The following is a 24488-nucleotide window of genomic DNA, read 5'->3' as shown; positions in this document are numbered from 1 at the left end:
TCTCCCGTGTTATGGAATTGGCCTAGAGCAGTTACCACTAGCTTCCTCATAGACTGGATCTACTCACACAAGACTGGAGAAGTTTGATACACCCTGATATCAACCAGCTTTAACCAAATGCCTGTTATGATTCAGTTATAATACCTTTTAGGCACTTATTTAAAAACAAGGACATGCAGCAGGTACTGGAGGAGGCAAGAAAGCCTGTTACTAGAAAATCCTCATTTTTAAGTGGAAAGTGATTTTCTAGTTGGTGTCTCACCAATAATTAAGGGGACCATCAGGTATTTTGCCCCACTGGTGTGCAAATATTTGTGAGATTTACTTTCCTCCGGCCTCACTTATTCCTTTGTAAATGTTCATTGCCTCTATTTCAACATGTATGTCCTTGAATCTTCTTTCTGTTTGCTATGAAACAGTTTCTGGAAGGAGTGCTATTTTCAGTTGGAACTGTCTATTTATGTATTTGGGCTAATTTGGTGACAAATTATGTACTGCTTGGTGTAAACGTTGAATTTTATGAGATAGAAAAGTTTACGGAGGAAGATGCAGGATTTTGTGTTAGTGCAATGCTTATGCTGACTTTGGCAGCCTACCCTGTCATATTGATTCTGTCTTTGTGTGTATTTGAGTGTTTGAACAGTACTGACAGGGAAATTCTGTTATTTCTTTTTAACTTAAGCATTGTTATGTGTTTAGTGTGTGTGCATGCTTGTGAACATTCATTGACAACTTATCTTCTGAACGGCTTGCTTCAGTTAACCTGACCACATTTGGTGCATTTCTGGCTGTGGCATGGATATTCACTCTGATACAGCTTACTCTTCTCCTGCAGTATCTAGAATACCAAGACGTTTTGCCATTGTGCCGGACTCAGTCTATGTTTCAGCCTATAGTGGGTGAAACTGCAGTGGCCATTGCTCATTGTTGAGATCACTCACTTGCCTGTTTGACTTCCTCTATTGTAGTTCTTTTGGCCAGCATTAATTGGTGGTCAGCCATGTCCTCTTTGGTTGCCTTAGTGTCCAGTATGGGCATGGGAGAACCATCTTCTCTATGTTTGGGAGATTCATTCATGGTAACTGAGTCCAGAGACCATTGGACCAGGCAAAAATCCCTCCTCCGAGTCTGTCCTTTTCTGCTGAAACTCCTGTTAAGGAAAATCAAAAAAATTAAGTATTGTTCTTCTGAAGAAATTAAAAGGCTAGACAAGTATTACAGGCAATAAATCCTGGTAACACAAGCCATTGCAAGTAGGTATCCCTTATAAAATTAATCCTGAAGAAACCAGATCTGATGATTTGGACTTTCACAGAGAAAAGGCTTTCTCTTGCAAATTCCCAAACCCAATTCTCTGATTATTTGAACTCTTATCTTGTTGTGGAGGAGATTTCTTTTAATCAGACCATTGCCAGGACAAATTAATTATTTTAAGAGAACAATTAGATGATGTCCTCCTATTCTATGTTGCAGTATTCTTAACATGCGAGCGATCCTCCACCCCAAGCGACCCGATGTCCGGCCAGCATAGAACAGCCTTTAGCTACTGCAAGTACTTGTGTTGTCGCACGTATGGCTTGCCGAACATCAGCCATAAAGGGATCTCTGCACATACAGTCCTTAGAACTTCTCTGCCGCCATTCAAAATGCTTGACTCGTACATCAGTGTACTGCCTGTTTCCATTTGCTGCTTCCAACTTTCAGATAAGTGCTCCATTGAGGTTTTCATTTTTTATTTCACCTGCCTTTTTTGTTTAGTTCATGTCATTCAGGAAGGGCAAGTGTAGGTGTGGAAGGCAAATTCCACATAAGGACAGTCATGATCTTTGTCTTTTTTGTCTAGGCCCAAATCACAACCACTGTTCCTGTGGTATTTGCTAGGCTTTTGTCTTTCTGTTTTGAGTCTTTATTTAGAGAACCAATGTTTAAAAAGACTAGCTAAGGATGATATGGAGGGTTCTGTGGGTCCTTCAGCTGAGCCGACTTTGAAGAGGAGGGTCAGTAAGCCTAGGCCTGAATCCTCTTCCACTGCACATCTTTCCACTGATGTATCCCTTGAGGTTAGTGAAGACCCAGCGCACGGAGGTTGACCCAGAGGTTGGGTCTGGTTCTTCATGGTACCACTTTGGAGGCCATTAAAGAATTGACCTAAGCATGTCCTCAGAGGGAGTGCAGACATCTATCGGATGGACAAGGGGAGCCTTGGCTTGTTGTGTCGAAGAATCCAGAGACATACCTCAGACTCTTGTTAGGGAAGAGGTCCAAGTGTCGGTTGTTGAAGGCAGGCCTTTGTCTGGTCTTTCACTTGCCATCAAGCAGAGGTGCATGTTAAGAAAAAACAAAAAAAGCACCTTCTGGCACCTAAATCACCTCAGTTAGATTGGGATACTTTTCACAGGAATTAATTAAAGTTTTAATGGCTCTTAAGCCACCTTCTGCTGTTTCTGTTCCCTCCTTTACTACTTCCCCTGTTAGGAGGGTTAGGGAACAGGAGTTTTCAGAGGATGAGTCTTCATCTGGTGAGGATTCCTTAGCATATTCAACTCAAATTACATCCCCTTTAGAATATGCTTCCCCTGAGGAAGAATCCAATGGTGCAGATTCTCCAGTGGAAGAAATATATTTTGAGGAAACTATAACAAGATGAGATAATTCTTTAAACGGGACTGCTTTCAGGTGTCTGAGGTGCAACAAAGATAATATATGACCTTTTACAAATGGAATCTGCTTCTCCTTCTGCTGTGTACCACCTGTACTGCCAACATTTTTTGATGCTTTCTCTTCTGCTTCTAAGGCCCTAGATTCACAGGCTCTTGCACCTAAAAGGCCTAACAGATTTTATAAGGTGCCTGACAATTGCAGATTCCTCTACAAATGTCCTTCGGCTGATCCATCTGTGGTATCCATGGCTTCAGACAAATCCTCTAGGCTTGGAAAGAAGGTTTGCACTTCTTCCACTTTAGCTTTCCAAGCCATAAACTACCAAGCACACAAGTCTAGGAATTCCTGTGCTTTTCTTTCTCAGGCCACTCAAGCTCTTTCAGAACTTCCAGATTCTGACAAAAATTGGGTAATGTCCCTTTTAGGAGCTTTTTCTCAAGTGGCTAGGCAATCGGATGCAGTTATGATGTAGAAGTGTCCTCTACAGCAGCTGCTTCTGGCTCTGTCCTTAAAAGGTACTCTTGGTTGAGGCTTCAGCCACTGCCAGATAACATCAGAACTAATGGATGCTCCTCTGGTCTTTTTGGTACTGCAGCTGCAGATTTATTTAAGTCCTTACAAGAAAAGAGATTTCTTGAAAAACATTTTTGTGTCACCTGTCCCTAAATTCCACAGAAATTTTCCTTTCAAGACCTCTTTTGTTAGAGACAGACATGTCCGTCTTTTTTTTTTCCTTCTTCTAGAACTAAGAAGACTATTAGAAGATCTTCTCAGCCTATTACTTTTCTTTCAGGTCCCTCATCTCAGCAGCCCTTTCCAACCAGACCAGTTAGTCTGTGACTACCAATCACTTTCAAATCTTACTCCTCTTTCTCTTCGCCTATCCCTGTCTGTTCCAGCTTGGGCAAGTATAAATCAGGATTCCTGGGTTCTCTCTATTATCCAACATTGATTTTTCATGACTTGGAAAAATCTTCCTCCTTTCACAGGCATTGTTCAGTCTCCTCCAAAGCAGTTGAATTTGTTTTCACAGGTTCTAAAAGATTTAATTACTTGAGGTACAATTCAACATGTTCTTCTGGACCAAAGGGGAAGGGGGCTTTATTCAAGAATATTTTTTGTGCCCAGAAAGGAAGGCCCTTGGAGGCCCATTTTGGACCTTTCCCATTTAAACTCTTCTAAAGGTTCCAGCTTTCCACATGCTGTCTTGTGATATGTTACAAATGGGTGTACCTTATTCCTCCCCATTACTACTATATTGCCATCCTTGGATGATGTGTTGTATATTGCCTGTACTCATCCAGGTACTTAGCCAACATTCTCTAAAACACCAGATAAACTGTATAGGGTTCCTCGGACTAATACTCATTTCTTTTCTCTCTCTTTAGATCAGACCTAGCTGCCATTTCAGCTGTCTGTCATACTGACAACAGTTTGGTCCTTAATACTAACCCCTTCCCTGGTGACAAAGTGGGTAAAATGTTTGACCATTTAGTTAAGAGAATGTTTTGTTTTTTTATTTCTTCCACTTTAGCCATCAGAATTCTAAATGACCAGGCATATATGTAGAAATGTATGCTTTGTAATATGGACAGTCTCAGGAAATTGACTTTTACATTTCCTGCATGAGAAAGCTGTTTTTGAAACACTGTTTCACCTTATCTCAGGTTTCGAAACATGCTTTGAAGACCATGTGTGATTGTGCAGGTGCTGTCTATTAACACTGCTACTGCTATAGAGTTGAGAAGATATGCTTGGGTATGTAACCAAAAGTTTGTTGATGAGGTGAAGTCTGAACTCTTCGATTCTGCTTTAGACAAGGAGGTATTGTTTAGCTCTTCTGTTATCCATGTTCTAAAACAATATGATGAAAGAGGGAAATTGAGAGTTTCTAAGCTGTTTCATGGACCCCAATGACAAGTCTTGCTCCTGGTTGCCAAACCAAATACAAAGCAATGAGGTAGCAACAATACAAAACTATGGTCTTTTCAGGAAAAGGGACATACTAACCGTTTCTCCCCTTCTAATATTGGTTCAACTCTGTCCCTCAAGCTGACCATCAACATCCTCCTTTGACAAAAGATGGTTGTGCATTCTTGGGTGTTAAAAGTCATGCAGGAGGGTTACAGTTGGCACTAGATACAAAAATCACCTTTCAGGGGAATACTTACACAGCTTCAGAGCCAAACAGAATATTTTCCTTGGATTCTTCTCTCTCCCTCTTCAACCCCATGGAATCCTAGAACCAGTGCCTATAAGTCAAAGGGGCAAAGGCTTTTACCCCTGAGTATTTCTGGTACTAAAGAAAGAAGCCTCTTGGAGACCAGTAGTAGATCATTTATTTTTAAGTCTGTATGTGGAAGTTCCAGAGTTCAAAATGTTGACCTTACAGAACTTGTTACCCTCATTCCTCCCATGAGTTACTTTGTAAAATTAGATCTGAAAGATGCTTACGACCAAATTCCCATAGCTGTAGGTGTGAGGAAGTTTCTAAGGTTTTCTATTTGTAGGTCACATTATCATTTCTTTGCTTTAACCTTTGATTTATCAACAGTTCCAAGGGTATTCATAAAATGCCTAGTCCCAGTCATAGCGTATTGTATGCTGAATGACGTTTACATCTTTCCCTGTTTGTGATTTGCAGAGTCTTTATCCAGATGTCAAGATTCATTAACCTGAGTTATGTCTGTCATGCCCAATTTGGGCTTCCAGATAAATATTGCAAAATCTTCCTTGATGCCTTCTCACAGAATTGGTTCTAGGATGCCTCATGGATTTGTTCTTCAGAATGCCTTTGTAACACAAGAGAAGATGGATTTTCATCTAGAGTTTTTCCTGTGCTTCTCAAATCATTTCCAGACGTCTGGCAGAGATATTTCTCAGGATTCCTTGGGTTCATGGATTCTGTGATTCTTTTAATTCCTCTAGCCAGGTTACACATGAGGAAGATACATTGGTTTCTAAAAAAAAAATACATGGATGCAGCATTTTCATCCCATGGAGTATCAAATTCCGTTTTTTGGCTTTGTAAAAACAGAACTGCATAGGTGGAGACAACAAATCCAGCTAAACCCAGGTCTTCCCTTCTCTCCTCACCCCAAACCAATCCATCACCACAAAAGCATCAAATTTTGCTTGGGGAGTACTTTCCAGAAGAGTAAATGTACAAGGCCTGTGGAATTTTTCAGAAAGACCAAAACACATAATTTTATAGGAGATGTTGGCTGTGATCTATGCCATAAAATCTTTCCATCAACTTTGGTCCCCAGAATTACTTCAAGTCATTACAGACAATACCTGTCATATGCTATATGAACAAGCAAGAGGTACAAGGTCATACCCCCAGTGCAGACCGGCATTTTATAGTTTAGGAGTTACTGCTTTAACATTCCTAAAATCTCCAAGCATCTTACTTTCAGTCTGAGCAAAACAATAATGGCAGACAAGCTGAACAAGACCAGGACAGATCCTCATGACTGGAAATTGAAAGAGAATGGCCTTCCAGGAATTATTCCAATTGTGGGAACAACCCAAATAGATGCATTTGCCTCCTTTCAAAATGGACAACTAAACAAGGTTTGTTCTAAGGCTCCTTGCAAGTTGGCCTGTAAGATAAGTGCATATTCATTCCCTTGGAATGGAATGTTCCTTTGCGTTTCCACCCTTTCACTGATATCTAGGGTAAATCTGAAGATTCAAATGGATACCCAAAATATTATTGTGATTTCCTCCTTTTAAACAAAACACCATTGGTTCTCCCGTGTTATGGAATTGGCCTAGAGCAGTTACCACTAGCTTCCTCATAGACTGGATCTACTCACACAAGACTGGAGAAGTTTGATACACCCTGATATCAACCAGCTTCAACCGAATGCCTGTTATGATTCAGTTATAATACCTTTTAGGCACTTATTTAAAAACAAGGACATGCAGCAGGTACTGGAGGAGGCAAGAAAGCCTGTTACTAGAAAATCCTCATTTTTAAGTGGAAAGTGATTTTCTAGTTGGTGTCTCACCAATAATTAGGGGGACCATCAGGTATTTTGCCCCACTGGTGTGCAAATATTTGTGAGATTTACTTTCCTCCGGCCTCACTTATTCCTTTGTAAATGTTCATTGCCTCTATTTCAACATGTATGTCCTTGAATCTTCTTTCTGTTTGCTATGAAACAGTTTCTGGAAGGAGTTTCACACCGGAGACCTCCATCCGCATAAACAGGTTACTCCTACTGGGGATCTCAACCACGTGATGGAAGAATTGATTGTTACCTTTGGACCTGCCTGTTAAACTGATTTAAGGTTTTTGATTTGGTGGGTGTTCATTGTCTTATTTTCTACAAGGATAGGATCCTTTTAAAAACCAACCACTCATTCATACCCAGAGTGGTTTTGGAGTTTATTTTAAATCAAGCATCCAGTCTCCCAGTTTTGTTACTCAGAACCTAAAAAATAAAACTGGGAGAATGGATTCTGCATACTCTGGATGTGCATAGGCAGCTCAGATACAATCTTGATAAAACAAAACCCTTTAAAAAATCTGACCCACTATTCATCTCTTATCAAGAGGCAAAAAGGGGCACCCTGTGTCTAAACAAACAGTTTCCAGGTGGTTGTCTTCTATTTTCTATTCCCACTATGGTACTCTATGCCAGGCAGTATCAAGGCTCATTCTACTAGAGCCTTTTCGATATGCACTGGAAAGGTGTGGACTCTTGAAGCATTCTAGAGGCAGCTACATGGTCCTCTGTACATACCCTTTACAAGTTATTACAAACTGGATTCCTTTTCCAGGTCTAGGTTGAACTTTAAGGACCATTTTCCATGGGATCCTGGATGCATATTATTCCTCCTCCAAGGATAAATAGGGTTTGGTAATCAACCCATATAGTGTAAAGGGCTGTGTGGGAATGATGAACACAGTTTAGTTGTGCAAGCTGCACTCCATCAGAACTTGGCTATTTGTTATGAGTAAATGCATATATGGGATGAAACTGATTGATTAATTTGCTTAAATCTTGTCACTGTTTTCATCTTTTCAGTGTTGTGTATTTGTACTTATCTGTAACTGCAAATGTTCGAATTTCTTACTGCTGCAGTAGCTGCTCCCACTGTCTATTCCTCTGCTATAGTATGTAGTTGGGATGTAAAGTAGGGTTATATTGAGTTCTACTTTATTTTTTAGTTCAGGAATGTTGGACTCCTCTGTCTTTGTATGGGCAAGAAAGTTCAGAAGAAAGCTTCACTGCAACTGCTGATTTCCCCCTCCTTGGGATTAGCTAAAAGGCAGTCAGAGTGAAGGTGTGTGTGTGTGTTTGGGGGGGGGGGTATCCAGAGCTTTTTGAAGATGACCAGTTGATGTTCATCGTGTTACACTGCTGCAGTCATTACACTTGGGTTATCCTGCCGTCAGGCGGTCCCGCAGTCTGCCAGAGTTCCAAAGTCTTGGTCCAGCTTCGGTTGCTGTCGCTTCTTCCCTGACGTCAGCGCGCCAGGGGTATATAAGATGCGTCTGGTGCCATTTTCTTCAGTCTTTCTTGCCGCGCGGTGCCCGAAGCAGAAGCAGTTCGCAAGTGCCGGTCAGCCGACTCCGGAGATTTTCAAAGTCGAATTTCAGATCCGAAGTTTTCAGTAAAGCTAAGTACCCCGTTGGGGAAACTTTTTTCTTGCCTCAGACCGATGTCAGAAAAAGTTAATAATTGTATTTCTTGTGGGAAGCAAATACCTCATAAGGACTTCCACTCTTACTGTATTCCATGCCTAGGCCCTGATCACGACGTCACTAGTTGTCGGTTTTGTGCTAGATTTAACAAACGCACTATAAAAAGACGTTTTGATTTTGCTTTGCACTACTTTGGCCGAAGGTTCAATTATACTATGCTGTCGGATCAACTGACGACCTCAATACCGAAAAAACGCAAAGACAAGGATAAAGACAGGCATCCGAGGTCCAAAACTGACGACGAAACCTCTTTGAGGCCAGTCGCTGGTTCTCAGTGAGGCGCTTTCGCAGCCCCTGACACCTGCTACCTCAGAGCCACAGGCCGTTTCCGACTCCCATGGGGAGACAACTAGACCTCTGGAAATTCAAGGTATTGGGCCTACGGAAACTAATCCCTCAGATGGGTCCGGAGCCGCTGAGCAGGCATCGGCTTCTGAGGGTGTTTTCAGACCTTCACAACTTACCATTAAAACAACAGCCAAGACAAAGGTACCATTAAAGACAAAGAAACAAGTACAGCATTCTCCTGGACAGTCTTCCATGCCTAAGAAACAGATGCTTAAAATGGCCGAAGACCTCATTACTCTAATCAGGGGTTCCCATCCCCCTCCTGAGAAAAGGCCTAGGCAGGATACAGACTATGATTCCTCTGATCAGGTTTCCATTTCCTCTGATTCCTCTTCAGACCAGGGATACTCTCTACCCCCTATGAGGACTCTGATGCTGAAGAATCTATCCCTTCAGCCTCTCCTCCTGAGGATTATTCTTTTGGGGAAACTTTGCATACCATGAGGGAACTTTTCCATTGGGAAAGTCAGGATTACTCAGAATCCAAGAAAAGGCTCAGGGATTTCCTTTTATTGCCTCAGCACAGGCCGCTGGCTATTCCGCCTGTGCTAGACATTGTGGATGATGTGTTCTCTGAATCCAGCTTATCTCCTGACTCTCTGCCTCCTGCTCCAGCCAAGCCAGATAGGTATTATAGAGTCCCTGACTCTCACAAGTTTCTTTACAAAAACCCTTCTGCTGATAGAAACTATTTCCCAGGGTCCAAAAGGGGTTAAGGCTTCCATTGCAAAAAATCCAGTACCCTCTGACAGAGACTCCAGAGCTTTGGATAGATGGGGGAAGAAATATACACTTCTGCAACTTTAGCAGTAAGAGCTTAAATTGCCAGTTTCACATGCTTAAGTACCAACAATATTTAACGGCTCAGTTAAAACAGAAAATGCTTGCAAGCTCAGAAGCTCCTGATTGTAAAGAAATGCAGCATTTATTGCATGCAGTTGAACAGGTGGGAAAACATACTCTGCAATGTGGTTTTGATTCTTTAGAGGCCTCTTGTAGAGCCGCAGTTACAGGTTCTGTGATTCGAAGACATGCTTGGTTAAATGAACAGAGTTTACCTGATCATGCTAAGGCAAAATTATTGGATGCTCCATTACAGCATGATACCTTGTTTGGTGTTAAGGCAGAAGAGGTGTTAAAGAAAATGGAAGATAAAGCTAAATCTATGCAAACAGTCAAGGATTTCTTACAGGTACAGCCACCTCGGTTTAGCAGAAATTGGCCAACAAAGAATTGGTTCTTTCCAGTGTCAGACAGGCCACAGAGAGGCAGATACAGACGCCCAAGAGGCAGATCTCAACCCCAAGGCTCAAACAGACAACGACAGTGGGGCACCTCAACCCCAAAAGGAGGTGAGGACAAGTCTCAACCTTACAGGAAACAGTCACAATGACTTTCCCCTTTGTACGCCAAGCACGTCCCTTTTGGAAGCCCCCTTAGGGGGAAAACTAGCACTTTTTTCTCAAAACTGGCAAACAATCACCCAAGACAAATGGGTTCTGAATATTGTGTCTCAAGGTTACAGGTTCCACTTTCATTTACCAAGGCTAAAAGGAATGCCAGACCTGCCACAAAATCAATGGGCAGGGGCACAAAAACAAATTTCAGCCCTCATGGACATGAGAGCTATTCAAAAAGTACCACAACAGGAACAGGGACAGGGATTTTATTCAAGACTCTTTCTGGTCCCCAGAAAGGACAAGGCCTGGAGGCCCATGCTAGACCTTTCAATTCTGAATACTTACCTGGATATTCCAAAATTCAAAATGTTGACGTTACAGCAGCTTCTACCCATGCTGGGCAAGAAGGCTTGGCTTGTTACTCTGGACCTCAAAGAGGCATACCTGCATGTCCCTATCAGACAAAATTGCAGAAGATACCTCAGAGTCAAAGCTGGTACAATGCGCTACAAATTCTCTGCACTGCCCTTTGGCTTATCTACTGCGCCCAGGGTCTTCACAAAGTGCCTGGCACCAGTAATTGCATTTTGCAGACAAAAAGGAATTAAAATATATCCATACCTGGATGACTGCCTCATTCAAGCAGAGACAAAAGACATTCTTCTACAGCATGTGGCGTTTGTAAAAAGGTTGCTAATTTCTCTAGGGTACACAGTAAACGAAAAGAAGTCAAAACTAGTGCCTTCGCAACAGATTATATTCCTGGGTGCCAGCTTAAATACAATGGCCCAGATGGCTTACCTCACGCCAGACAAACAAGTTCAACTAACTCAATATTTTCAATTACTGGCAAAAAAGTGCCATCTCCCTGCAAGAAAAATTCTGCAGGCCCTGAGATTCATGGCATCCTGCATACTACTAATACCATATGCCAGACTGCATATGAGGAAATTACAATGGTACTTAAAAAGTGTTTGGACTCAACACTCTCACAGTTTAGAAGCAGTAATACCAATGATTCCTTGCCTACAACAGGAGTTTCGATGGTGGGCACAGGCATGTCACCTAAACAAGGGTCATCCTTTTACCCAACCCACAGCCAGGCAGACTCTAACAACAGATGCTTCGGATTATGCCTGAGGAGCACACATAGCAGGAAAATGCATTCAGGGCAAGTGGACCACAGACCAGATGCATCTTCACATCAATCAAAAAGAGATGTTGGCTGTTCAAAATGCCCTAACAGCTTTCAAGGACCTTCTGTATCCAGGACAATTATTACTAAAGACAGACAACACCACAGTAATGTGGTACATAAACAAGCAAGGAGGCACTCATTCTTATCCCCTATGCAGGCAAGCTATGACCTTGTGGAACACAGCTCTAACGTATCAAGTTCACCTGCAAGCACAATTCCTGCCAGGAAAGAAAAATACTCTGGCAGACGATCTAAGCAGAAATATCATGGACCCTCATGAATGGAAATTGAATCCACGAATCTTCAGCATGGTAACGCAAAAATGGGGATGCCCAGACATAGATCTTTTTGCCTCCCCACTGAATTGCCAACTACAAAAATTCTGCACAAGGACTCATCACAGACAAGCATGGAAAGTGGATGCTCTTTTGTTCAGCTTGAAAAACCTAAATGTTTATGCCTTCCCGCCACTGCCTCTCCTTTCAAAGGTACTTCTAAAAGCCAGACAAGAAAAACCACAGATGATCCTGATTGCTCTAGACTGGCCACGCCAGCACTGGTACCCTATCTTAAGGAACTTGGCTCAAGGCCCACCATGGATTTTGCCTCAAATTCCACACCTTCTGATTCAACAAAACAATCAGATCCTGCACGGTCAGCTCAAAACCCTAAACCTGGCTGCATGGCAGATACATTAGTCAAACAGGCAACACCTCTCTCTAAAGCTGTTATGGATGTCATTTTGGAGGCCAGGAGGCCGAGCACCAGGAAAGTTTACTCAGAAAAATGGAAGAGATTCTGCGCCTGGAACCAGGCTCAAAGCCTTGACCCTCTTGTTCCAAACATTCCTCAGATTTTACAATACTTAACTGAGATGCTGGACAGAGGCCTATCCTTCTCATCAATTAAGATCCACACCTCTGCCATTTCAGCACATTACAACACGGATCCTCCTTTATTCTCTCATCCCTTGCTAAAGCAGTACCTCAGAGGGGCTAAAAACATAGAACCGCCCCGGAGAGCACCAACACCAACTTGGGACCTCAATTTCGTTTTGGAAAAACTGAACCTACCACCTTTTGAGCCAGCCAATACAGCCGATCTAAAATTTTTATCATGGAAAACAGCTCTGCTCCTGGCAGTAACTTCAGCACGAAGAGTCTCAGAGCTACAGGCATTAATGGCAGTGGAACCTTTTATAATTTTTCATCAGGACGGACAAACCCTACCTTTATGCCAAAGGTGATATCTAGTGTGGCTCTTAACCAAACCATCCATTTGCCAACTTTTTATCCAAACTCCCAGAATAAAGGGGAGAAACTTCTGTATTCTTTGGACATACACAGGCAGCTACGCTTCTACTTGGACACAAGAAAAGCTTTCATGAAAACTGAGCAACTGTTTGTAGCATATGCTGCAGGATCACAGGACAAGGCTATCTCAAAGCAGACTATATCCAAATGGATAGGACACTGTATTCGTTACCGCTACACACAGCATGGAAAATCAGTCCCAAATACCATTAAGCCACATTCCACCAGGGCAACAGCCACTTCAACAGCCTTTCTCAGAGGAGTACCTACCAAGGACATTTTGGAAGCTGCAACTTGGAGTTCAGTGCACACCTTTACCAAGCACTACCACCTGCCTCTTTACTCTAAATCCAGAGCAGGATTTGCCACTGCAGTTCTGCAGGGCCTCATAGCCAATCCTAACTCTTTATAGACCAGCCACCCAACCTTAGCTTTGGGATTCTACCCAAGTGTAATGACTGCAGCAGTGTAACACGATGAACATAGTACAGTTATTTACCTACCATAAATGTAGATGTTCGAGTGTTCACACTGCTGCAGTCCAGGTTACCCTCCCTCCATCCCCGCTGAACTAGCTGGACTTATCTATACCTTTCTATCCTATACAACCTTTGTGGTGTATTTGCTTGTAACTGAAGGTATTGTTTTTATTTTATATGTATATTTTTCATTAGCAATATGTATTGCCTACCTATTGGGGGCACCTGACATCTGGGGCAAGAAAAACTGAAGAAAATGGCGTCGGATGCATCTTATATACCCCAGGCGCACTGACGTCAGGGAAGAAGCAACAGCAACTGATGCCGGACCAAGACTTTGGAACTCTGGCCGACTGCGGGACCGCCTGACGGCAGGATAACCCAAGTGTAATGACTGCAGCAGTGTGAACACTCGAACATCTGCATTTATGGTAGGTACAAAACTGTACTTTTCTTGGGCAGGAAACAACCCATATAGCCTAAAAGCCACTGAAGCAGTGACAAATTCTAACATCTTCTGTTATGGGCAAGTACAACTTCCACAGCTATACTTTTTCCTCGAAAAGAAGATTATTACAATATAACCAAGGCATGAATTTGCAGTCCTCCCTTCCAGTCTAGTCTAGTCCTGAAAGTGGGTAGAGTGTTACTTTGACATATCGAGGGAATTTATTCCAGTGGCAGGGAATGCACTGGATTATGACAGGCTGAGATCTTTGGTGTGGGCATTGGACAGAACAAAGGTTTTGCAAAGGTGGTGGAGCTCTAAAAGGTAAGGGATTTCTGTACACAAAAGGCTAAATAGAGGTCACCCTTCAGAAGTTTATACAAGATGTAGCAGACAGGGATAAGGATTTTAGTCTTTCAGGATACCGTATAAATTTTCAGACCTGGAATCTTCTTGGTCAGAAGCGATTGGGGTCTTTCAGGTTAGTCAGGGTGTTGTGGGATGTATATTCCAAAATATGTGTTATATTCTGAGATAGATCTAATAAGTGAAAAGTGCAGAGGGACCAAAACTACATGCAAGCAAGACTGAAGGACTCTGTAACCACATCTGTGACATGGTGTTCTTAATAAGGATTAACATCGACACTGGTACTCAAGTCTCAGTTAATTATATCTGTTTTGAGAAGGGTGCCAACAATGTTGTAAGAGGAAGGGTGGTATATTTCCCCATAGTACCATTACTGCATTTTTTTAGTTAAATGTGATTCTGTGACTGACACTTCAGGCACTGGTATTGACCAGACCTTTTTGAAGCATGTCCAAGGGGTGATTTGACAATTTTGCCCACTTTATAGTCATCAACAAAATTAGTTGGCCACAGTTCCTTTGACATCTGAATTCACTTCTGAGAAGTAGGTGGTGAACAGCAGGAGGCCAGGAAAGAGCCCAGTTGAATCCAGTTGGTGATGTTCCTCTGGCTAGAGGAGGTACTTCCTACCTTAACAGTATGAGCTCTGTCTGAAGGCCACAGACTATATATGGGTTTCCTAATGCATCTGAAGAAGGCCTTATGATTCTTATTGACCTTGAGTTCATACCTGGCCTGGCATTCCTTTGTGGTGTGCTCTGGTATGAATGCTTTACTTGTTAGGCTTTAGTCCTTTTGTATTAGGAGAGCAGGGTACTGTTGCTTTTAGTTCAACGTTTCTTATTTTTATCGTAAACATGTTTATGTGGGCATTCCTCTGTACAGGCTTACTTCTGAATGTATCATTTTTCTGGTGGATGTGAAAATAGACCTTAATGTATTTATCACTAAGGCAGCAGAATCTGGGGAGTATGCAGTAGTAGCAAGTACTGGGTTATTTGGAAAACGGCACCATTTATTGTCAAAAAGTATGTAACAGGCATTTGTGGTGGTGCAGAGGTTAGCGTTGTCACCTCACAGCAAGAGGTTCTCTGCTTCGATTCTCAGCTGGAGTACCTTTTGTGCGGAGTCTGCATATCCTCCCTGTGGTCGTGTGGGTTTCCTCCCACATTCCAAAGACATGCAGTAGGTGGATTGGACACACTAAATTGGCCATAGGTGTGAGAGTGTGTGTGAGTGAGTGGTACGAATGAACTGCTGGGGCAGAGCTAGCCACCCAGCAGTGTAAACCTTGGCTCGAGATGGTCACTGTTGAATCGACAGCCTGACCCCATGTGCAAAATGGGGAAAAGGGGTTGAGGATGGATGGATGGAGAAGGATGCTTGTTTTGGAGTAATCATGGCATGCTGTTTTTTTGGGCGGGATTCAAAGTGTGTTTTAATGGTGGTCAGTTTGCTAATAAGTTAGGGATTGTACAAGAAGGGAAAAAAAGCTGATAAGGGCAAAGTCTGGAAGATTATTACGCCAGATGGAGAGTGGAACAGTTTGATAAAAGGATTTAACATTAATCATGGAACTTATTGTTGCTAGTTGTGTGTGTACATCAGTTTTGTAGTGGCGTAGTTGAAATTACCCGTAATACATATATTCAGTTTAGCCATTCTGGTGGAGTAGAGCAGTAAAGCCCTGATTAAGACCCAGGCAACCCAATTTCGATTAGCAGCTCAGGTGACTGACAGAGCAGCAGGGAGGGATGGATGTATCCATCCCGTGTAGATGAGAGGTACTGTGGTCATCTGCAATGGTTATTCCTGGCAGAAGCTGGGGATGCCACAAGGTAGGTGTGCCTAAAGAGAAGATTAGGGTGGAGACACTGGCTGAGCTGCTGCAGAAGCAGGGAGATATGCCGCACATCTCCATAGCATGCCCTCCTCTCAGGCATACTTTTGGGACCACAATGTGGGGAGGGGGGGTAGTTGTAATCCACAAACAATAAAAGACCCCCTTTCTGAATGAAAGCTCAGACATGCAGAGCTCCTAGTGTCCTTGTTCCACAATTGGCCCCCAGCGTACCAGATTTAGTCCTGGGGGGTCATGGAAATTAATTGGAAGACCCAACATGGGCAGGTACTAGGGAGCTGGGCCAGTAAAAAATGAAGAATGGGAAGAATGAGTGCAATAATGAGTATAAAGTGGAGAGCTTTTTGACGTGACTTAATGTGTTTGTAACGTGACCTGTAGTTGGCAATATGGTGGTTTTATTGAGAGTTGCCTGGATCTGTAGAAGTTCCACTGTGGTATAATGCATTATTTGTTGTAATACAGCAGTGGTCTAACAAATGTGGATGAGGTGTTGAACCCTGGCAAGAAGAGAGTGCTATCTTTGCAGTGGAACCAGACATCTATATCTACACAAATATGCATATCTTCAGAGTTGTAGAAGACAGTCAGGCTTGTAACATCGAACTGTGCTACCTTGATATTATCCATATTACAGTGTACTAAGTTGGTACGTCTGTGACCCAAACTTTTCTTTGTCTAAAAAAAATACATCTGTACCACTGCATCTTAAGTCATTGTTGCCATACTTTGCCAAGCACTGCTATTTTAATCTTTGCTTCAGGAACTTGAATGTCCTGTTGACAACCTGTCCTAAAAAAAGTGGAAGAAAGAATGCACACTTTTTTTCAACGTAAGCTGTCTGACACCTCTGCACCCCCAATGCTTCTAGCTCCACTGTTCTATCTGTGTTTTGTTCTCGCGTGTGCTTTCCACACAAGCCTTTGCTCCTCTTTTGGATACTTGTTCTCATCCTAAAACTTCTGATCTGAAGTTGTTGCTTTTCATTTGCCTTCAACCTGTGGGAATACGGATCTAGAATGGATACAACTTGGCTGCATTTTCCAGCATTAGATCCGAGCTCCAAGCTGCCCCCCCCCCTAATGCCCCCGTCTCCCTTCTCCCCTCAGATCTCATTTGCCAGACGTCTAGCTAGCATCGTGGTCTCTTGCTGCAGATTCCTGGTAAGTGGATTTTTTAATTTTTCTCATCTTCTTAACTTTTCTGTAGCTCATATAAACCCCTTTTATTACTAATTTCATCCTTACCCTTGCGATCAGGTTTCCGTCCTCTAAACCCTCAAAAAAAAAAAAAAAGGCCCTCTCTTTTTCCTTTGTTTCCTTCCTTCCTTCTCTTAAGTTAGTTGTGTGTGTGTGCACGCGACCCCGTGTGCTTTTTCAAACACCATGGCAGAGACCCCTAAGCCAGGTTTATAGAAATGCACATGGTGTAGCTATAAGCTTCTCCATTCTGATGGACACACTCTGTGCGTGGTTTGTCTAGGAGTTCCACACCTGGACAACACCTGTTCGATCTGTGCTGGATTCAACCCCCACGCATTCATTGACAGAAGGAACAAGCTGATCCTGAAGGGTCTCCTTCCTCCACCTTCCTGGCAAGACCCCCTGCTTCCACTTCTGCTTCTACTCTTTCCTCTGCCCTGGCCTGTGGGAGTCAACCTTCCACCAAGAGGCCATGGACATGGAGAAGCACAAACACAAAGACTGGGATAGGCCCAGGAAGCAGTCCTCTGACCTTGCTTCCTCGGCCTAGCCTCCGGCTAAGTTTCGCATGGCTCCCAGCTCGGGATCCCCTCTGCTCCATTCATCCTGATTTTCTCTGGAGCCGGAGGTTTCTCTGGACCGATCCCCTTTCTCGGCCTGTCCCCAGCACATCTCCAGGCCAGTTTCCGTGGCTTCCCTTGCCTGGTCCGCCTGCAGCCTTTCTGAAGCAGAGGTGGACAGGATGATGTGGAAATTCATCTGGACCCAGATCCAGATGGGAGTCTTGCCTGCTCCCTCCCCCTCTGGGGCTGGGAGCATGCAGTCCACCTTAGTGCCAATTGTTCCTTCTCTGATCTGACCTCCACCTTCAGAATACTTGGGTCTGAGGCACACAGACATAGAGGGGTCAGTGCCGATGGTACCTTGTACCTCGACGCTGACCATTGCCCTGAGGGAATCGGAGCCTTAGCTTCAGTGCTGGATCCGAAGGGGTGGGGTCGGCTTTGAGGTTTTCGGCGTCAACCCTTCCCCTTGGAGTCTCTGAGCCTGCAGGCTCAGGTCAGGCTCCCCTGTCGACCCAGAGAGTTACAGACTCTGCTTTGGTCCCAGCTTCCAGGATTTTTTCTCTTTCCGCTTTCGGCGTGCTGGAAAGGGTCCTGTTGAGACCTTTGATGTTATCATCCTGAGTCTGTCCTGGCTCCCTCTCTTTCTGGTCTGGATTCTGCCATCCTGCCGTCTCAGGGGCAGCCTGTTGCCTCTCCACCCCAGAGAGTTCCCCCACAGCAATAGCCAGAAGTTTGTGGTCTGTCCATAAACCCAACCCTGATGAGTCTGTGTTCCTGTAGGCATTTGGCACAGCACCCTCTACCTCCTGGTGTCCACTCCTGTGGAATCACTTATAGATTTGGTTACATCTCTGTATGGAAGGAGCCCGGCATGGTGGAGCCCATTCGCAAGCTCCTTGATAGGATTTTGAGTGTGCTGTCAGGCAAGCAACATTGGTCTAAAGGATGCACGGTTGATGCTATGGTGGTGGCGACAGCCACTAAGAAAGATCTCACTCAGGAGAGGTCTATGGTCCATCCACCGGCCAAGAATCCTGGGCCATGGACCATTTTGGGAGGCGGGTTTACCCTTCAGCAACGTTTGTAGTATGTGCACTGAGCTACATGGCACATGTGATCAGACTTCAGCGAGACCTGGTCAGGGAGGTCACTGAGTCTGCCCCAGGGTCGATGTTGGCAGAGGAGAAGAAGGTGTTCTCCTTCCATATGGCCATCCTCACTTCCGTTTCTAACACCTCTATGCGGCTCCTGTCACATGCTACCAAAGGTGCCACTGGAGTGACTGATACAGGCATTGCCATCAGGCATCACGCCTTGCTCCAGCTTTGTGCATTCTCAGAGCCCTTCAGGGCATCTTTTACAAATACCCCATATGATGGTTCCATCTGCTTCTCAACCCCTTAATGAGCCTTCTCCCAGAATCAGCGAGAGGTGAAGAAGCTGTGGTTCTGGAAGTCTCAGAACTATTCCCATGATGCTCAGGACACACCCTCCTACAGAGGCAGAGGGGGGATATGTTAGACACTGTCCTCACGGTAGAGGGGCTGCGAGGAACCATGGATTTTGGGATTTCTCCATGGACAGATCCACACCAGCCCTGAAGGGTTGCCCAACTGCTAGTCTCTGGAGGCAGTCGGAGGACATCTCTCGCTACACCCAACAGCCGGGAAGTCAATTACGGATGATTGTTGGGTGTTGCAAATCATATCCAGAGGATATTCAATCCCCTTCATTCAAATGCCAATCCCGCTCAAACACTTCCCAGATGTTCCATCTGCACAAAGGAAGGAAGCAGCACTGGAAATTTCCAAGCTGCTCAAAAAATGAGTCATCCAGCCCTTTGCCCTAGACCAGTCTGGATCAGGCATCTATTCCAAGTTCTTTTTAATGCCAAAGACGACGGGGGATTTAAGACCCATCCTGGATCTTTCAACCCTAAGCCTGTCGGTTGCAAAGACAAAATTCTGTATGGTCACCCTCCAATCTTTTCTGCCCTTCCTGCAGAAAAATGACTGGATGTGGCCTGTGGACCTCCAAGATGCATACTACCACATCAAAATGGACAGGTGCTCTCGGGGGTTCCTCCCCTTCCAGCTGGGGATCAGTCATTACCAGTTCAGAGAGCTACCCTTTAGTCTTACCACCACCCCCACGGTGTTCACCAAAGTGGCAGTGGTGGCGGCTCACCTGCGGCTGCAGGGGTTCCAGATCTTACCCCTACCTGGATGATTGGCTCCTTTCCACCCCCTCCAGGCATCTCCTCTACAAAGCTAGGATCTCCTTCTCCAAACTGCCCATCAGTTGGGCATAACCATAAATCTCAACAAGTTCCTATTGGATACGGTTCAGGTTCTAGACTTTACTGGAGCTCAGACACCATTCAGAGCAAGGTTTTTCTGACTCCGGATAGACTTCAGTCTCTCAGACTTCATGTGTTGTACATTGTCCAGACCCAATATCACCCTGCAGAATCAATTCTTCAGGTGTTGGGGTCCATGGCAACCACAGTCACCCTCATCCTCACGGCTTGTCTACATATGAGGGTTCTCCAGTGGACCCTAATGGTTCAGTGGTCCTTAATAGATCTGCCGTTATCTTATCCAGTTCGTTTGTCTCTAGCTTGCAGTGATTTGCTTCTCTGGTGCCTTCAATCCCTGGGTGGTCTTCTGCTTTGTCCTTTTATCCTTCCCACCCCGATGACCATGGTGACCACAGATGCCTCCCTACTCAGGTTGGGGGGGGTATTGCATGGGTAGGACAGTCCAAGGCACGAGGTCTTCCCTAGAGACCAAATTGTATATCATCGTCCTGGAGATGAGAGTGGTGCTGCTGGCATTGCAAGCTCTTCATGCCCATCTTCCCTTAGGGTGATTGCTATCCAGACAGACATGTCTGTAGTCTGGTACATCAACAAACGAGGGGGAACCAGATCTTATCCCCTTTGTTGCGAAGCCATGAGATTGTGGGAGTGGGCAATCTCCACTGGCTTTTTTCTGGTGGCAACGCACATTCCAGGGAAATCCAACATTCTTGCGGACAGCCTCAACAGATCTGTTCTGATGTCTTATGAGTGGTCTCTGAATCTGTCAGTAGCAGAGCAGCTCTTTCTAAAGTGAGGTTGGCCTTGCTGCAATCTCTTCGTCTCTGCTTCCAGTGCAAAGAGCAGCAAGTATTTTGCTCTAAACCTCACTCCAGGAGAGTCCCCCAGAGACACTCTGGTTCATGCTTGGCAGTCCGGCCTTCTGTATGCTTATCCTCCACATCCCCTGGTCCCAAAATTCATTCAGAAAGCTTGACGGCTGGGGAGCTTAATGGTCCTCATTGCCCCCTTCTGGCCTCACCCTGTGGTCTCATGTGGTGTGTCCTCCTTGGACATTAGATCTAGTTCCAGAACTGATCTCACATCCCTCGGGGATACCACACCCAGAGCTAGTCAGTCTGAATGTTACAGCTTGGCTGCTCCAGTTCCAGTGATGGCTAGGACTCCCGGGCTGCAATCTCCAGTTAAGAAGATTTTATTAGTGGCTCACAAATCATCCACTAGGAAAGTTTATTCCAGTAACTGCAAACATTTTTTGATTTGGGCATCTCAGCATGATTTGGATCCTTTCACTGCTCCCGTTCCTGCCATCCGACAATTTCTGGCAGATATTTTTCATCAGGGTGCCAGCTTTTCTGTGGTTAAGGTTCAGCTGGAAGCTATCTCCAATTTTCATATAGGAGGCAATTTGGCATTCCTAGCGTCTTCCAAATTTTGTAAAGCTTTTTTGAAAGGTACCTTTTTACTTTGGCCTACAGTCAAGGACCATATGCCACTTTGGGATCTTACTCTAGTTATACAAGCCATCCGGCAATTTCTGGCAGATATTTTTCATCAGGGTGCCAGCTTTTCTGTGGTTAAGGTTCAGCTGGAAGCTATCTCCAATTTTCATATAGGAGACAATTTGGCATTCCTAGCGTCTTCCAAATTTTGTAAAGCTTTTTTGAAAGGTACCTTTTTACTTTGGCCTACAGTCAAGGACCATATGCCACTTTGGGATCTTACTCTAGTTATACAAGCCTTGGCTTCTTCCCACTTTGAACCTACAGCTACAGTGGATTTGCAATGTCTGTCTTGAAAGGCGGCCTTTGTGGCTGCTATTACCTTGGCTAAAAGAGTGTCAGAGATTCAGGCCTCATCTGTTAAGCCCCCTTATATGGTGTTTTTATTTGCATTGAACAAAGTCCTTTAGCAAGTCTGACCAACTTTTTGTTTAATTTTCTAAGCCTTTCTTAGGGGAAACCTGTGTCAAAGGTGGCTATTGCTCTTTGCAAAACTCTGGCATATACAGCCAAAGGATTATCTCCACCAGGCCAGATTAAGGCACATTCTACCAGGTCTGTGGCTACTTCAGCTGTCTCTTTGGTCTAGGGTTTCTTTGGATGATATTTGCTCTGCGGCTACTTGGGCATCATCGCACACATTTATTTCACACTATAACTTGGATCTCCTGTCCAGAGGCAGGGCATCCTTTGACTCCACCGTGCTCCAGAATATCGTTCCATGAAGACCTCCCCAGGGTCTTTTGGTTGCTGGGGACTTTGTCCCACAGGTTGAAGATCAAATGAAAACAACAACTTCAGATAAAGTTATGTACTCACCATAACGTCCCATCTGAGTTTTTGCTTTTCATTTGTCTTCAACCATCCCTCCCTCGTTCCCCCGCCTTTTGCGGGTTGTGTGGTGGACCGGATAGAAGAGACATAGCCCTTACTTTGGCAAGCCTTTGTCTTTCCTACAGTGCTTTCAGGGTACTACTGCCAAGGTGTTAGACTCTTGGTTAGGTCGGAGTGCTACTGTGGACAGCAAACTCGATCTGAGAAGAGGAGGGAGGCAGGGGCATTATGGGTAGGGAGGAGGTTGGAGCTCAGGTCCGATGCTGGAAAAATGCGGTCGAGTCGGATCCATACCAGATCTGTATTCCCACAGGCTGAAGACAAATGAAAAGCAACAACTTGGATGGAATGTTATGGTGAGTACGTAACTTTTTTTTTTCTCCACATCCTCCTCTTCTGCTACTCACATTTCCCTGACTTCCTCAGTCCTGTGACAGTGCGCAAGTCTGCAGTGGACTGAACTCTGATGTTGTTCTTGTGCTGTATTGTATTAGTTGTTTTACTTCTGTTTTTCAGGCATCACCTCAGATTAATCAGACCTTGCTTCACTTTTATGTATTGGCCTGTGCTGCTGCTGTGCCCTGTATTCATTTCTTTGATCTTCTTCCTGTCATTGCCTATGTTCAGGACCATTTCAGTAAGTAAGTAAGCTTTACAACTAACAGCTGACAGATTTATTAGTTATTACCATTGCTGTAAATCACATTTTCAGTTTTTACATCCAGGGTCACTCCCCCCACAAGAATTATTTAATGTTGTTGGCACTCGTCTACCAGTAGAAGGAGCAGCATACGTCTAATAATTTAAGCAATCTGCAAATATCTGAAATCCATAAACAGTGCTGTGTATATAAAAAGTAGTATGTACTACTCAAAAAATTCATATATTAAAATGTGTATTATGTATTTTTGTTTTAATAGATTTGTTTCGCTGTCTTGGATAAAATGTTGTCATGTAAGTATTCTACCTAATGTTTTTTCTATTTCCAAAGTTAATTTTTAGTATTGGTTTACTTCTTTACTAGTTTTGTTTTCTTCATTATGCTAAGCTGTTGACCTCCTGAATACCTTTGCAAAGGGAGCCATATGATTGCTGATTGTGTGTACTGAATGAATGATGTCTGCAGCCTTTTTCCTCTGTGTGAAACTAAAGTTTTGTTTATGGGCACAGTGTTTTGAGTCAGATGCCTCGGTCAAGTATGACATATGATATTCTATTAGTTACATCTCTCTAGTCCTTTGCTTGACCCAGAGCTATTGTTAAGTAACTGAGTGCAGGACAGTACTTTGAAATACATTGGAAATATGCTAGCACCGAGCACCATCTAAGGTTTCACCATGTGGTGCCAGTTCCTGGCCCTGCATAGGTCTTGTCAGATTTGTATGTGAAGTACAAGTCAGCAGCTGACATGTCTAAGCTACAAACAGAATTTATCTGGGGATGTAGCTGCCATTTTGGCCATTACCATTGCTGTGAAAAGCCTTCTGACATTTTGTTCAAGTCATCTAGCCATAGGACAAAAACAAAATGAATTTTCTTTCAGATTTAATGGAAAGCTAGAGTTTTTGGTTTTTATATGTGATGTAAAGTTTACTTCCCTTCCCTCAGACATTTACTATGGCTAGGCCTGTGTTTGTTGTTTTCTTTAATATGCCACCGTCATTTTTATAATTCTTATTTCTACTGAGAAAAATATGTGCTATTTGAGCTGTTTTTCTTGCTTATGGCTGACACTTGGATAAATGTAGATCTGAAGTAGTTTACTTCATTTGGTCTTCAACCTGTGGGAATATGGATCCGTATCGGAGCCGAGCCGGCAAATATTACTAGCATCAGCTCCGAGGTCCAGACTCCTCCCTTTACCCATAATACACCTCCACTGCCTTCCACCCCCAGATCTCGTTTGCCGCGATTTGCTTATACATCATGTCTTCAGAGCTCCAGCTAGCAGTGGGTTATTTCACTACTGTAATTTAAAAACTTTCATTCTTTTTCATTGACCTAGGTTAGTTTAGGTACCCCTTCTCCCCTCCCATCGCTTTGGCATCGAGTGTTAGTCTGATTAGGTAAATAGAGTAGTTTGTTCTGTGGTGCCCCCCCCCCCCAGTGTTGTCTATAAACTAGCGTGGTGAGTGGGTGTGTGTGTGTTGGATGAAGAACGTTTTTTGCCTGCCTTTTTAAAGGCTTTCTTTCTTTCTCTCAGGATGGCTGAAAAGCTTGTCTTTAAGCGCTGCACAGAGTGTGGCTATAAGCTCTCCCTCAGCGGAT

At 43.9% G+C, this 24488-nt stretch overlaps 1 protein-coding gene across 2 annotated transcripts in view; it reads left to right on the top strand.

Annotated features, from left to right (window-relative positions):
* Positions 1-24488, top strand: part of FANCA (FA complementation group A) — a 2214801-nt gene that overhangs the window by 340152 nt on the left and 1850161 nt on the right. For both annotated transcript variants that reach the window (XM_044081851.1, XM_044081852.1), the window contains exon 10: positions 23141-23174. In XM_044081851.1, coding sequence (XP_043937786.1) covers positions 23141-23174 — 34 coding nt within the window. The remainder of the gene's footprint in view (positions 1-23140; positions 23175-24488) is intronic.

This window comes from Protopterus annectens, chromosome 8.part1, assembly GCF_019279795.1.
Source record: "Protopterus annectens isolate FY-2018-M chromosome 8.part1, PAN1.0, whole genome shotgun sequence".
Classification (NCBI taxonomy): Eukaryota; Metazoa; Chordata; order Ceratodontiformes; family Protopteridae; genus Protopterus; species Protopterus annectens.
This window is presented reverse-complemented; position numbering and strand designations above follow the sequence as displayed.